Raw genomic sequence first — 17,298 nt, forward strand, 5'->3', positions numbered from 1 at the left:
ACTGAATTAAAAAATAAAAAAACTTTTTTACAACGTAAACTTATCGTACAACGAAATAACATTGATAAATGATTAACATTAAAGATCCAAATATAAAATGCATAATCGGTACCTCCCCCGTCCGAAAATATGATATAAATGTCTTCAAAAACGTAGAATTAACAAGAATGTTACAGATGTAATGAAAGAAAAGCCCATTGGTCTGATTTTATAGTAAAAGATTTCGATTTAAACTGAGTCTACAGATTGTAAATTACTAAATCCATGTGTTTTCAGTTCTATCCAATTACTTTAACTTCACTGTGTATAATCGACAAACCAATTACGTTGTAATGCTGATCCAAATTAGCTCGACCAGTTGGATTTTTAATGCACAATCAATTCCTGTAGTAAGGATTTTGCTACTGCTCATAAAATAGTACCAGTAGACCTTTACGAACGTTATGCTTAAGGACCTATGTTTTAGGTTCGTTTAAAAGAGTTCAGAAATGATCTTTTGTGTTTCTTTCTGCATCACATGCATTAGAAGAGGTGTAAAAAATGGACTGAATGCATTAAATCTAGAAAGTCGTACCAATATATTTGTAGTGCTGCATTCTTTGCCGTTTACAAAAATAGGTAACTCGTAGAAGATTCGTCAAATTTACAACCCAAAATTTAGATAAAACGGACTATTACCATGAACACTCTATGATGTTTTACGATGACACGATATATATGTTTTAGAGAAGCTATTAAGTGAAACACATCACTGTTTTCCTTGAAATACTGCTATATTATTGCTGTTTGTATAACTGTATTTGATGTGAATTCTTGATTATATTACAAATAAAATCATTAAAACTGTAAATATTCATCATATTTGTGGAAAAAGAGATAAAAGACCTAATTTATATCATACTTTAGGACTAAGGGAGTACCTATTAAATATTTAACACTCTGCTTCATATTTAGTCAAAAATCGAGGTAGCTTTAACAAAACGCTAACTTATCTGTTGGTATGTTCGTTTATATTAAAAAAAAAATAGTTTAGAAATCGCCTCTCCACGTTAGAAGGGAGTCCAAAAGGAATAGAGCTCCGTTGACAATAGCCAATGAAGCTTTGGCTAGACCGAAGTCTCTCCATTCTGATTTTCCGTATTTGTCGTAAATTTTAATATTCAGTGCACCAGCGGCTACGAAAAGAGCGCAGCCGACCAGAGAGAAGAAGATGTCGATTCTTTTGTTAAATGGAGTACTCATAAGGTAACCTAAAACAAAACGTATGTCAATAAAATAAATATAGACAGTTCAAGGGTTTGGTTTTAACTGAAATAAACGTTTATAGATTTGTTATACATAGTATATCAGGATTTCCCAGACTATGCGTCGAGGCATTGTCTCAGCCCAGGTGAGTCGCTCGTCGATGCAACCGATTCAAATGAGCGCCGTGCGCATGTTGACATATATCGCCCCCCTCCCACGTTCACTACTGTCACACTTGTTCGGTCGTTCAGTGCCAAGACTTTGCTTTGTTTAATTTTGATATTGACTATGGTTAATATTAAAAAAAAAAAGAAAACGAAGTGGAGACTCAGGCGAGAGCAGTAATGTTCAGAGAGCAGTATCTTTGGTGTAAACGGAAGAAATCTAGAAAATATGAGGACCAATATTGAAAATATGAAATTCCTCAATGTGTTGTTTGTTACAAAGTGTTGGCGGCTGAAAGTATGCTTCCTAATAATTTCCTTTATCTTGGTGAAGTGAAGATAGCCATAAACTTCAGGACCTGGACCAGACGAAATAAATAACGAGCTTCTAAAACACGGAGAAAAAAGTATAATCCTAGAGATGACAGAACCTTTACAAAAACTAATATTGCACAGCAAGATACCAGACGCTTGGAGAAACAGCATAATGATACCAATATTCAAGAAAGGAAAGAAAGAAGACTTCAACAATTATAGAGGTATAAACCTACTGAACACCCCACTTAAGGTTACCACAAAAGTTTTAAACATCAAAATCAATAATCTAACAACTTTATCAGATGAACAACAAGAATTTAATTCCGGAAGATCCTGCGTAGACGCCGTATTTGTACTAAAACAAATCACAGAAAAGGCCATCGAGTACAATAAACCAGCATATCTATCTTTTATAGACCTGACAAAAACTTTCGATCGCATCCAAGTCGAAGACGTCTTACACCTACCGTATAAAAGAAGCATACCAAGCAATATAATACAAACCATCGAAAACATCTACTTCCATAGTCGAATACAGGCAAAGATAAATGGAAAACTAACTATGCAGACGACACCGCATTAATCGCCAAGACAGAAGACGAGCTCCAAAGATTAACACACAACTTAAATATAATAGTCAAAAAAAAAACAATATGATAATATCAGCACAAAAACCAAATGTGTGACAACATCTAAATATCCACTACGATCTAAAATCAAAATTGATGGGAGAATTAATAAAGCAGGAAGCAAGGTTTAGGTATCTGAGAATAGATATAACTAGTTACGGAGATATTGAAGAAGCTTAAAAGCAAGTAAAGCAGTGGGATCTCTTAATAACACAATCTGGAAAAACAAACACCTAAGACACAACACAAAAACAAGAACCTATAAAGCAGCAATTAGACCTATATTAACATACACCGCGGAGACAAGATCTGGCACATCTAAAACGAGACGACTACTAGAAACAACAGAGATGAAAATACTTCAACGAATATCAGGGCAAAGTCTGTTGGATAGGGAGAGAAGCGAAAACAAAAGAAGAGCATGCAATGTAGAAAACATAAATGGATGGGTGACAAACATTAGTAGAATGGCAGAGGATAGCATAGAATAGCGTGAGATGAGTCACCAAATGGACGAAGAAGTATTGGCAGACCAAGAAAAAGATGGTGCGATAATTTAAACAATTTAGGAGGCTAATATTGAAGAAGAAACAGGCTTTAACGCCTACATATAAAAAAAATGAAAAAAAAGATGTTGGTCACAATTGATAAATGGTAGTACTTTTAAAAGTCCCTTTTAATTGTGCTTAAACGATTTAAACGATTCACATTGACGTATGAATACAAAAATAACAAAAAATGAGAACTCATGCTATAGGGTACTTCCTAAGATCTTCCTTACCTTGCTGTAACAAAGTTCCTCCGGCAGGAATATCCAAAAAAGAACTGTAAAATGGGAAGGAAGAATATTTTAATTTTAACAAGTGTAAACCCAAACTGCAAAGTCATCTATAATAGACCGAATTCCAATCGACTTGTTTCGGCTTTACATGCTCATCGCTCATAGCATACCACAAATTCTTTAGGGTGAATACTAGAAATTTAGTTATGAATTAATTTAGCTAAAATATATACCTGATAAAGTCGCTTGAAAGTATTTGCGTAGCATATGTTTTGATGTTTGCCGAAAGTGTGAAACTCGTATAAATATTTTGAATTGTACTATACTAAAAATGAAAATGCTGTAAGCTAATTATAGGGTAATAAAAGTCGAGAGACTGGGTCGAGGTTGATACCTAATTTAGAAATTTATTAACAGTTACAGAATGCACAATTTTTCTTATGAAGGTTGTATCTATATTATATATTTATATCTAGTTAAAAATAAACATTGAGTCAGTAGATAATAATAATAATAAATCCTCTGTCAAAATTTGCGGCATTGAACAAGATCTAGTTTTCCGTTTTTATCTTTATTTACATTAAAATTCGAATGATTAGTATGGAAATTTTTTACCATAGGTAGGTACATTTGACATATATTTAGATTATACTTTAATATACCAAAAAATTAAATTTGCCAAGACGAAATTTACAAACAATGACCACAGTATGACCATTGTTTCTCCATGAAGTGGCAAAGAAAAAAAATCTTCACGAGTATTCATAAATTTTGCTTCGATTATCTTTACAACTGTTTTTACTTTATATTGTTTTTGTGTCTATTCTAGATCGCATTTAAACGTCTCTTTTCCTAGGAGAGAAAATTGTATGAGTGTAAAAATTGTCATTGCCATTTAGGTCTTGTATGTTGAAAAGAAATTTACAACTCCTGCAAACATGTAGAGATCAAAGAAAGGATTTCTTTACTTGATTCATCGATTATGAAAAAGCTCTTGATCGAGTCCAATCCTAAGCTGATACAAATACTTTACGAAATTAAATGTGATGACAGGGATCTCCGAATTGTTGTGGTGACCTTTCATTTTAAATTCTTCTTCTTCTTCCTCTTTATAAGCAATTCTACTTGTTCATTGGCGGATTAATACATCTATGGAAGGTTGTCACTCCATCTTTTGCGCGGTCGTCTGATACTTCTTTTGTCGATTGGTGACTTATCTCTTGTTTATTTTGACGACATTGTCTCCTCCATTCTGCTTACGTGATTATTCCATTCTTTTTTTTCTACTTTGTATCCATTCATTTGTTCAATGTCTTTACTTCTCTTTCGATCTTTCAGCGTATTTCCCGTAATTCTTCTCAGTACTCTCATCTCTGCCGTTTCCAGTAGCCTTTGCGTTGTGGCTGTTTAGTGTCTTGTTTCTGAGGCATATGTCATTATTGGTTTTACAGTGGCTTTATAAATTCTTGACTTCATCTCAGTGTTAATGTGTTTTTTCGCCATACAGTGTTATTAAGGCATCCTGTCAGTCTATTTGCTTTTTGTACTCGATCTATCACTTCTTTGTCCAGGTCTCCCTAGCTAGACAGTGAGTGTAATTCCCAGGTATTGTATTTCCATGACTTGTTCAATACTAATGCCATCAATTTCTATTTTACATCTTGTTGGTTCTTTGCTGACTGCTATTGTTTTAGTTTTCTGAGATGAGATTGTCATATTAAATTCTTTTACTCTGATGTTACATCTGTGGACCATAATTTGCAGACTATCTTCACCTTAGGCTATCAATATTGCGTCGTCTGCGTAACTGAGTATTTTTATTTCTTTGTTTCCCATTCTGTATCCTCTTCCTGTGTTAACGCTTTTGATGATGGCATCCATGATTAAATTGAAGAGCATTGGGCTCAATAAATTCCCTTGTCTTACTCCGCTGCCTATTTCTATAGGTTCTGTAAGTTGTCCATCTATTCTGACTTCTATTTTGTTGTTTTGGTAGATGTTTTCGATAGTTTTTATAATATTTAGGGGAACTTCTTTATCATACAAAAGATGGATTACATCTTTGAGTCTTACGTTGTCAAACACTTTCTTTAGGTCAATCAGACACAGAAATGATGGACTACTATAATCTAGTGATTTCTCAGTAATTTGCTTTATAACGAATATTGCATCTGTATAGGATTTTCCACTACGAAAACCCTGTTGTTCATCTCCTAAACTTATCCTCTGATTTATTAGCACTTGTAAAATTTTAGTTGTAAGTTTTAGCGTAGTATTTAACAAGTTTATACCTCTGTAGTTTTCTGGCAGTTTTTTATCTCCTTTTTTGAATAGTAGAATTAGTTGGCTCGTTCTCCAATCTTCTGGTATTTTATTGTGTTTTATAATTTTATTAATTCGTGTTGTTAATTGTTCTGTTATTTTAAATTGTACAAATAAAATGGAAAGTAAAGTAAAATATCTTGATATTTGTTTACGTAACAATTATGTAAAAGCGAACTTATATAAGGAGTAACGGTTCCACTATGAACTAATATAAGAACATTAAAAAAATTACCAGCAAATCCTCCTATTAAAATAATAACATATCCACCAAAGGCTGCTGATGATAGAGTGTCGGTGTCTAAGTCATTGGTTTTGCTTTTGTAGTGAAGACCAATACATGCGATAGCAATGGCCTGGAAAAAAACATTAAAGATTAATTTAAATGTGCAAAAAAATATACATAATTAAAATAAGAGTAGATAGCATTTTTCTTTAAAAAATTAAAACTAAAATAAAATATGTATTTATTTATCTACAGACATGGCAAAAAGTTCGGGTTCGTTCGGAAAAATCTTCCCATGGGATTTTTTTGCATAATCACTTTCATGAGATACCGCAGAATAAGGTTCAAGAGCTCGCTCAGGCGAAAAGTTGTTCAAATTTTTCTAAACAATTTTTTTTTAACCAATTTTTTCGGCCCAGACAATTTTTTTTTATTTTGACGTGACAACGTCTTAAATTAGGTTGTGGCTCGGAGTCATTCATGAAAAAGTGTAACGCCCGCTCACGTCTGTTACGATGAGTCACCGAACGAGAGAGAGGCCCGCCGGACCGGCGAATGCCTTGCGTCTCTCTCCCAATCAAACATGATCGGTCCGCTGCGCGCGCAGCACTAGAGAATTAGGCGCGTTGAATCGGTGCGTGCTTGTGTCTCTGTCTTTCTCGAGCGTTCTTGGCGTTCAAGACACATTACAGCAGAAACACTTCCTTTCATTTCATATTTCTCCTATCATCGTCCTATCCTCAACAAAATCACTCAAATAGAAATTAGTTAGGTTTAAGTTTACATGTACAATGTTTTAGTAAACAAAATATATTTCTATAGTTAAAATTTGTGCAATTCTTATTTTCATTCAATTCCTTGTTCCTATTGTGCAATTTAATAATATTCATATCAATAAATATTCCACCGAGAAAAAGACGTTGTCACGTAAAATCTTCGCCCGTAAAACCGACTTTACAGGCAACCGATTTTTTTGAATTATTTTGAATAAAATAGGTTTTTTAAATTCACTAAGGACCTAAATTTAAGTTTAAACCGTGTTCTATCATTTCCTGGTAAGTACACTGGGATGCAAAATTAACCGGATACTCAGATTTTTCCTAAAAACTTGAGTTTAAAAAAGATTGAGGTGTTCCCATTTGAGTATTTAATAATAAACAAAATTGAAAAGTCAAATTTATTCTCATAAATGTCACAGAAAAAACAATAAACAATTCAAAAAATTTGAAAATCTGCAAAGAAACAAAAATTATTATTTTTTTTAATACAAACATTTTTTTTGGAAAACGATATTTAGTAGAATGTATTACCTCCATGTGCCCTAATTACGGCTCTCATTCGATCAGGCATACTTCGGATTAAAGCAGCAACGTCTGCTTGAAGTCTGCTTGAAAGTCCCGTTCGTCAAAAACTGCTTGCTCCAAATCATTCATGATTTCAAACTCACCATGGTTATGTCGAATACGTCGTCTCAGAATATCCCATACATAGTCTATTGGATTTAAGTCTGCACTTCTTGGGGGCCATGGTAAGAAACGAATCCCAACTTCATCCAAGTAATCTCGTGTTATTCTTGCGATGTGCGGACGAGCATTATCTTGCATCAGACAAAAGTTTTCTCCAACAAATGGGGCAAATGGCACTACATGATCTTAAAAACATTGCTGAATATACCGTTGAGCGTTCAAATTGCCCCCTTGAATTGTAACAAGTTCTTTATGAGCCTCTGGGGAAATGCCTGCCCACACCATTATACCACCTCCACCAAATTTAACTCTCGGAGTAAAACAAAATTGCTGATAACGTTCACCAGCTCTTCTCCATATCCTAGGCCGTCCATCTGATAAGTATCTGTTAAATCTTGATTTATCCGTGAGAAGCACAGCACTCCAATCGTCAACACCCCAATTAAGATGTTCACGAGCAAAGTTTAAACGTTGCCTCCGATGATCTGCTGTTAATAGAGGTCCTGTGACAGTGACAGGTAATCTGGGCCTTAATCCATATTCATTTAAGCTTCTTCGAACGGTATAAACGGAAACTGTGTTTCTATGGACATCATTTAATCGTTGAACAAGTACTGGTGCTGATAATGTACGATCGCGTAACGCTTGTAACCTAAGAAAGCGATCTTCAACTTGACTTGTGGTTCTTCGTCTACCTTGACCTGGCCTCCGTCTGTATTGTCCTGTTTCCCGAAATCTTTTGCATTAAACACTATACTTCAAGAAAATTCCTAAGGCATTTGCGATGTAACGAATGCTCCGTCCATCATCCTGTAAAGCTACAGCTTGTGCTACTTCTGGTGTCATAATTTTTTTATTGCAAGTTTTAAATAGAAGACATTACAAAAACCTACAGCTGAACTTATAATCAGGTACAGTACCATAATAACCTTAAATTAATACTAAGCTACTATTTTACATTAATAACAAAATGTATGTGTCAAATTGTTGTTGTTCGCACAAAACATCTAAACAGGTTCAAACAAGAAAAAAACGTTAACAAAAAAAAATCTGAGTGTTCGGTTAATTTTGCACCTCAGTGTATTTTGGACTCAATTAATTTTAAAACATTGTTTTTTAATCGTTAATGTAGCTACTATGACAGGACGGGCGCTCGAGCTGTGGCGTATATAAGAAATAGAAACAAGCCCAATGTGTAGGTGGTCTTCCTCTACTACGTTTGTCTGTCTTTTTTCGCAAATCTTCGTTTCTTATTCGGTCCTTCAACGTCATTCCCAGCATAGGGCTCTCAATTTCGAAACAGTAGTCTTAGTTAGAGTCATAGTTTCCGCCCCATAAGTCATGACCAGTAATACGCATTGGTCAAATACTTTTCTTTTTCCAAAGTTTTCCAAAGGCTAGCCACGCTGAAGTAATAATTCCTCTTTGGATTTCGCATGTTTGATTATCCCTGCTGATTCTTATTTCATGACCCAAATACGTATATTTCTCCACCTGGTGAAGAAATGTTTCAAAGATAGAAGTATCAGAACTGATTATAAAGGAAAAAAATAAGACAAAGAAGAGTAGATAATAATAGGTTATATATGGATAGAATAGTATTGTGGCGTTTTTAAATCCGGATTTATTTACAACAATTGCGAATGCCTGGCCAATTTTCTCCATCGGCATCGTGTTGGTTCTATCTAATCTTGATAATCTTAATCCTCATATAATTGATCTTGTTATTGTTTTTATTACGTATCAATTTGTATACCTAATTTTTTAACAATCGTTTTCAGAAATATCATAAAACATTACCTAATATTTATTTAGCTTATTCATTATATGATAGTGACATATTTTTTTATCATATAATTTACCAAATTATTGTTTTTATTGGAATGCATTTATTTCATTATTTTATAATGCAATCAATATTCAATAATACCTACAGATGCATCATTTAGATTTAAAATGTTTTTGTTATACATCTCAAATATGCTATACATCAAGTGAAGTCAAGAGTTATTTAATGATATTGTCGGGAATAATTAATTACAATATTTTATCTATATAAATAAATAGATAAATTAATATATTTGTTTATTTGAAATGACTGCATGAAGCATTTCTTATTGACATACTAAATGATATTATTTAAGACGAAAACTGGGATTTGTTGCCGGGTCTAAAATGACATTTTTCAGAGTAGGTATATCCCAATCTGAATACACCCATGTTCTTAACTTTTAGAGACAATTTAAATGTTTTGAGAACACATCTTACCAATTGGTTTTTTTTTTCAAATTCCGAATGATGAGACATCGAGAAGATGGCTGAACAACAGTTAAACTTAAAAATAAGTCTATTGACGTTTCAATTTCCACTTCGGAAATCGCTCTTAAAATACAAACATTATTGTTTGTATTTTGAGAACGATTTCTAAAGTGGAAATTGAAACGTCAATAAAATTATTTTAAACTTTAAATGTGGCTTATTTCTATTAAACCAGTAGTTATTTTGGTAGATGTTTTCAATAGTTTTTATGATATATAAGGTAACTTCTCTACTGTATAGAAGATAAAATACATCTTTGAGTCGTACTTTGTCGAATTTTTGTATGAATTTTTCAAGTCAATCAGACACAGAAATGCTGGTTTAGTATTGTACTCTATTGATTTCTCAGTAAATTGCTGTATTAATTTATCAGTTCTGGTAAAACTTTAGTTGTAAGTTTCCTTCAGGATAGTATTAAACAAGTTTATACCTCTGCCTATCCAAGAAAGCGAAACTTTCCCTTTGGACATGTCGAAAGAAATGTAGGAAATCATGGGGTATGGAATCCAATCCGAATTGATTCCAAATTAGTTTGGAACTATCTTCATAATCTGATTCAGATCAAAAAAAGTAAAAAAAGTAAGTTTATTTCGGGTGCTTCGACATACTGGTATTGAAGAGAACAAAAGACTGGATCTACTTGCCTGGGGAGGGGCAAAAGAAAAATTTATAGACCCAGAACCTGTCGTTATAATAGCAAGAAGCAAGAACGATATAAAACATGTACACTTCCCGTCATATAAAACTGGTACACTTTTTTTTCCTAATGTAAACCTGTGTTCAGACTTGACACAATGGTTCGTGAATCAATTTTAGTTGTTGCCATCACAGATAACGGAATTGCACTAAATCTAAATAAAAGAACGTTCAAAAATGTTTAGTTTTTATATAGGTATTATTATTATCATTAACAACAAAAAACCGTATCTAATAAATTTAATAACCAGAGAGAGGGTTGAGTTAATGCTCAAAATGTTTAAAGGATCTTTAAACGTAGGGTATTGGCACAGGGAACATTGGAATGCATCTACTGTAATTTTATAATGTGTCTGTCGCACAACCCTCCTTTTAGCTGATTTGACAATATTTTCTTTGAAATGGCAACGTGACCTAGAAATTGGAATGTCATATGTGACAAGATCAACTTACACAACTTGAAAAACACGATTTTCGGTTATAAGAGTTGTACCAGTTTTTTATGACGCGAACGGTACATTCAAAGAATAGATCTAAAGACCTACTAGATATGAATAACATTGATCTACGAATTATTGTAGGTCTCCTAACAGGACACAACTTAAGGGGCACACTGGACTGACAGAAAATTTAAATTTCAGATTCTATGAGGCTGAAGACGAGAAGGTGCAACTGCTTAAGGTTGAAAACGATAAGGCTCAATACAAATTGTATTGGTATTGTTCTTTATGAGGGAAAAAGGTAGCATCAATACGTAATTCATTTATGCTGAAAAGATCCGTCAGACAGTCTCTGTTTTGATTTCTGATATTTCCATTATATCGCTATGTCATCGCCAACAGTTGCATTTAGAATGATTATACATTCGTCTTGTGGGGTTCCGATTATTACACTCTGAAAGTATACATAGAAGTTTTATCTTGTATTGGTATCTCTGTTGTTCTCAGATGCATGTATAATTGCTATCACATTGAGGTTTGACATACAGTTTGATTTTGATACTATTTATTCTTTCAGATATACATTTTTTTTAGTATAACACTACCAGAAGAACAACAAGGTTTCAGGTCGGGAAGATCATGCATCAACGCTATATTTATAATGAAGCAAGTGCAAGAAAAATCATTAGAATACAACAAACCAGCATATCTATGTTTCGTAGACCATTTAAAGAAGGCATTTGATCAGGTCAAATTATTGGACGTTATCCACTTATTGTACACAAGCCTCTAGGAATAATCAAAACTATCGAAAATATCTACTAAACAATACAGTAAAAGTAGAAGAAGAACTAACTGACCCTATTGAAGCTGGCAAAGGGATGAGACAGGGAGATTCTCTGAGTCCTTTATTTTTCATACTGATTCTGGATGAAATAATAAAAACAGTAAAAACTAAAAAATGATACTAAATGGGAGAAAAACAACTTAAAAAAAATAATCTGCCATGCAGACGATGCAATACTATTATATCAAAGTGAAGATGATTTACAACGTATGCTGCACCAAATTAATATAACTGCCAGAAAATTTAACGTGTTCATTTCCCCAAAAAAAAACAAAATACACGGTTATAACAGCAAAATTACTGAGATGTAAATTGTAACTGGAAAATCAGATAATAGAACAAGTGACGGGGTTTAAATATTTAGGCATCACATTATCTAGCTACGGAAAGCTCCAAACAGAACTGGGAGAATTTAGAAAAGAGTCATCAGACCAATAATGGGGCCCTAACCAGACCAGGTTATTAGAAACGGCAGAGATAAAAACACATAGAAAGATTGGACAGAGCTATAAGTACAGATATACGACGTAGATGTAAGGTGGAGAACATCAAGGACTGGGTAAGAAATAGAAAAGTAGAATGGAACGATCATATAAGCCGAATAACAACAGAGTCGTAAAGTGTACTAACAGACTTCCTCTTTGGATCTAAAGGTTTATTTCTTCTGCAACACCACTGTAGATCATCAAAAAGTCATCCAGCATAATTTGACCCTTTCTTTTTTTCTTCGTTTCTTGTAGTAAACATATTTTTCCCTACAAGTTCTTTAGTTATTTTCTGCTTTCTTGTGTTTAAGACTTTACGTTCTAAGTACCGATTCAAGGTTTCCCGATTCCCATAAAATCGTTGTCCTCTTCCTCGCGTTGCTTGTCTTGGTCGTAGTTGCATCTTTCCTGTTTTGAAATTAAAAGAGTTAAAATATATATGTTAAATTTTTAATTAAGGACCAGTAACAAAATTCCACAAAAAAACGGGTTTTTTGTTCGAAATAGGGAATATCTATACTTTATGTAGTAAAAGTTATTATCAGTATTTAAGTCACACATACCTTTACGTGTATATGCATATGTCTACGAGTCATTGACCCTCTATTAGTTAACCCATATTTAAGGAAATCACATCATTAGCAGAAATCTAGGACACGACCATTCTAACTAAATTAAGTGTTTAATGATAATGTTTTTACATCAAATGAATATACACAAATTGTAATTCTCTATGAGAAATGGAATTTACTAGGATGTTCGGACAAATATGTTTGCTATAAATTATACAAATATTCCACTTTGGCTTAAACTAGATATATAGTAGAATATTTGTTTTCCTACTGAAATTTAATATTTTGAAAGAGTAGAGTGGCATTTTGTTAGATTGTCGGTTAGCGGTGGCATTTTTTTATTTAACAATAAGTAAATTACAAATTGAGTACCTGTGATAAAGGTACATACACTCTATTTTGTAAGTTTATTGAATAATTTTGTTATTACAAGCTCTTATTGATGGATTTTTAATGTAATTTCTAACTATATATATATATATATATATATATATATATATATATATATATATATATATATATAATAAACTGTGTTGTTTGTTTATATCGACAGTCAATAATATCCAGTATTTCTTGTATATATATATATATATATATATATATATATATATATATATATATATATATATATATATATATATAAGGTGTTTAGCAAGTTTAGCATAGTCTATAAAACATACGTAAAGAGGACGGTTAACATCCAAACATCTCTGCTTCAGCACGTTGAAGGAGAATAGTGCCTCTCTGGTACCCATACCATTGCGGAACCCATATTGTGTGTCACTAATATCCAGCTCCAGTTTAGTGTGAATTCTGGCATGGATAATTTTCAACCAGAATTTTCAAGGTATGTGACATTAAGCTTATGGTTCGATAGTCACTGCACTCTTTGGCATTCACTTTCTTTGGCAAACACACAAATGCTGATGTTAACATTTCTCTAGGGATGATTCCCGTAGTATAGATAGCGTTGAACAGTTCTACTATGATGTCTAGGTTTTTCTCGTTCACCAACTTTAATAGCTCGCTTGGTAATTCATCTGGACCAGCAGATTTATTGGTTTTCATTGATTTTAATGCCTGACTAACCTCTGATTTAGTTATCTCTGGGCCTACATCTCCCGTTTGGCTATCTACAGATGTACTAGCTTCTCTCTGGTCATGAAATAATTCCTCGATGTACTCTTTCCATCGTCGTAGTTTTTGTTCTGTCTTTACAATATTTATTAACTTAAAAAATTGTCAGACAAGACAAGAGTCACTGTCAAAAGCTCCACTTTAAAAAAAGAAATTATTACCTAAAGCTATTAACTAGAAAAAAAATACTTTATGTATTTTGACAGTGGCGTAACAAACTATTAAAACCAAAATTACATAAATTAACGATAAACAAAAAGAGTGTTCTGTTTTCCTTTACATATATTTACCAGCTATTTACCAGCATTTCGCTACCAATGACAATCCGATCAATCAAATATTACGCGTAATAAAAGAGAAAATTTACCAAAGGCATTAGGTCTAATGAGAGTAGCCAACTAAATTAACCCTATTTGATTATTACATGGAATAAATTAAAATATTTTAGGTAGCAATTGTAGATAGCAACTTTTATTTTTACTATGACGTGTCGCATAGGGCATTGTCAAGAGTAACTTATCTTATGATCAAAAACCTCCTGGCGTTCTTCACAACAAAAGAATTCGTGCGTGCAAAATGAGTCCTTATAAAGAACAGGAAATAAAAGTAATGATTATTCAAATTAACCTATTTGTTAATCCATTTGCACCCACAATACGACACTTATAAAACCCGACAAAAATAGAAATGAAATAACATTAAATAATGTCTGTACTTGAAAACTAGGACGATACTGTCGGAAGCTTGTAAAATGCGGTGTACAGAGTGGAATGTGATAATATAGAAATGTGTATTGCACTTTTACTTTAAATAAAAACTTTATATATAATTTTACATAGAAAATAATTTTTTTTTCTTGCATAATACTTTAGTATCACTTTTTTTGTGGCGTTTTGTTAGTGTTCTTTAATTAAAAACTCGAAAAAGAGGACAACGATTTTATGGAAAACAACAAACATACTTACTTCGAAACGGTACTTGGTACGTTAAGTTTTTTACATCGAGTTAGAATCTCTGCACACTGTCCACTTGTGCCCAGGCATGTAAACTTCTTTACATGTTCTATAGGTTTACAAACCGCCAAACGCTGACTTTGTTTTTGAGGAACCGGATAACTTTCAATCGCAGCAAATAAAACTCATACTGGGTGACTTTAACTATCACAGTATCGCATGGAGGTATAACGAAACAGACTCCAATGGCGAAGAACTAGAAAATTGGGCTAAAAACATGAACCTCAAACTTATTCATGATCCAAAACCACGCGCGTCTTTCAACAGCGGAAGATGGCGCAGAGGTTACAAGCCAAACAATATATTTGTCAGCGACAGGATTGGAGTCCATGTGACAAAAATTGTTGGAAGCCCTCCCAACAGAAAGAAATAACAGGAGTAGTGTTCGTAGACCTGTCTGTCGCCTATGACACTGTTAACCGTCAACGGCTGCTGGTAAAACTCTACGAAATTACAAAGGATTTCCGACTAACAAGGTTAATGAAATGTCTTCTCCAGAATAGACGTTTCTACGTAACGCTCCAATCCAATAACAGTCGGTGAAGGGATCAAAAAAATGGACTCCCACAGGGAAGTGTCCTCGCGCCGATGCGATACAACATTTACACCAACGACCAACCCAAAAACCAACAAACAAGACAGTTTATTTACGCGGATGATACAGCTGTGGCAGCTCAGGGAAGTACCTTCAATGAAGTCGAAGTAAAACTAACAGATGCCATAGAAGACTTAGCACTATACTATGACGAAAACCATCTGAAACCCAATCCTACAAAAACCCAGGTGTGTGCTTTCCACCTTAGAAACAAGCATGCCCGAAGGGCACAGTTACATTACAATGCATTACAAAGACGAGATTGGTCCAGAAAGGGCGATGCGTACAAGTCAACAATGATTACATTTTACAATGCAACAAAAGAAGGTGTTGATATCGTTGATGAATCCGTTCCTAAAAGGAACTTACTCTATGTCACGAAAAAGTTGCCGATGGGCTCTAACATTATTTTTTACTTCCTTGAATATATCTGGAATAAATAGCCATATGGTTGCTGAGAAAAATAACAATACTCATTAATACTCGCCAAAACTTTTTGAAATCATTAGCAATGAGTTTCATTACACCGCAACTTGAACGGCGTCGAGAAATCGTTATGAGAAGTAGTATAAAAGAAATATTCGACATCCCTACGCAACATCATACTAGAGAGAAAACAAAACACCAGAGAGAAAATACTTCAAAAAACAACAACAATGCACAATGAATACAGTTCGTAGCTCAAAACACTCGTGGACAATCGAAAAATACAACGTGGTCCCGGTTGCCTTAAAGAGAACAAGATCTATATTGTTATATTGTTTCATATTTTTATATATTTTTCAATGTCATAGTATAGATACAATTGCACTAATTTTGGTATTTGTTTCAGGGCTATCTACAAAAAAAACCAAAAAACACACAAAAAAAACGGCCTCGGCCACCAAAAAAATTTAAAAAAATACTAACAAAAACCGGTGCAAGCCAACAAAAAAAAATTAACAAAAACCCCTAAAGACCCGGGCACGTAGGGCACAACCCCTTGAGCACTAAGTCGCCGAACTGAGCCTGGCTCAGAGCGGAGACTTGAGGCCCAAGTAAGCAATTTTAGTTCGCGGATAAGCCACATAAAGATAACAGGAATATAGCGACAATGCGCTATCCTGAGTTTTGAATTTGGTTAGAAAACCATGTTGGGGTTCTATTACCCAGGACCTCCACATGAAGAGCATTTGGCTGATAGTTGTGCCCCTATCGCACATCAGAGTGCTATAGAGGGGACGGTCTGGAGCATTGAAGCGCGGTGGAGTGACTCCTGTTTTTACTCGAGTTAATACACCTCGCTCCAATGAATTGTTACACCCGAACGTAATTCTTAGGGGTGAACATTTTTCACAAGCTGGGTTTAATTAAATTGCTTGCTTGCTATGCAACATAGCCATAATTACATTCCGGGTAGATGTCATTTTTGCTCGTCGAAAAAGAACAGAAAGACGAAGACCCTATGCGTACAGTGTCAAAAGCATAAATATGCAGAGACCATACTTCCCAGCTTTGTACCGAATGCTATAAAAGTCAACAATAAATGAAAAATTGTAACGTAAGTTTAAAATAAAAGATTTTTGGTTTATATTTTAAGTCCTACTTGTTTTTTTTTTTTTTAATTCATGAAAACCAAAACTATGTATACGGTCGATTTGAAGCGTGCGCGTGTTACAACGTAAATTTTTTGGCGCATGTAATGCCGGGATAAGGACTTTCTGTTTCTTTTGACTTCTTCTCCAAGGTATTCTGACACTTAGTCCCCCCGTTTTTGTTTGCGATACCATTTATCTTTTTGTTAAAAATATAATTGATCAAATAAAAATTCAAGGAAAAATACAGGAAAAAGAGTCGAGAAATTTGACTTCAAATGGATACCAAACATGCGAATTGCAATGATGGCACATAAAGAAATAGAAAGACTAATTTTATGTCGCACATTCACGTTAAATTGAAATGTTATAATGTATTTAATTTATCTATACTTGCATTTTGACCGAACAGCTGATTTAAGAACAATGGCTTGTAAACTGGTAACAGCATAACATGACTAATGTTTAT

General features: G+C 33.8%; 1 protein-coding gene across 1 annotated transcript in view; it reads right to left on the reverse strand.

Annotated features, from left to right (window-relative positions):
* Positions 1–505: 505 nt before the first annotated feature.
* Positions 506–17,298, reverse strand: part of LOC140436428 (protein snakeskin-like) — a 33,789-nt gene continuing 16,996 nt past the window's right edge. Inside the window, exons 2-3 of the mRNA XM_072525248.1 lie at positions 5,695–5,815; positions 506–1,250 (exon numbers count right to left, since the gene is read on the reverse strand). Coding sequence (XP_072381349.1) covers positions 1,030–1,250; positions 5,695–5,815 — 342 coding nt within the window. The 3' untranslated portion in view covers positions 506–1,029. The remainder of the gene's footprint in view (positions 1,251–5,694; positions 5,816–17,298) is intronic.

Source organism: Diabrotica undecimpunctata, chromosome 3, assembly GCF_040954645.1.
Source record: "Diabrotica undecimpunctata isolate CICGRU chromosome 3, icDiaUnde3, whole genome shotgun sequence".
Classification (NCBI taxonomy): domain Eukaryota; kingdom Metazoa; phylum Arthropoda; class Insecta; order Coleoptera; family Chrysomelidae; genus Diabrotica; species Diabrotica undecimpunctata.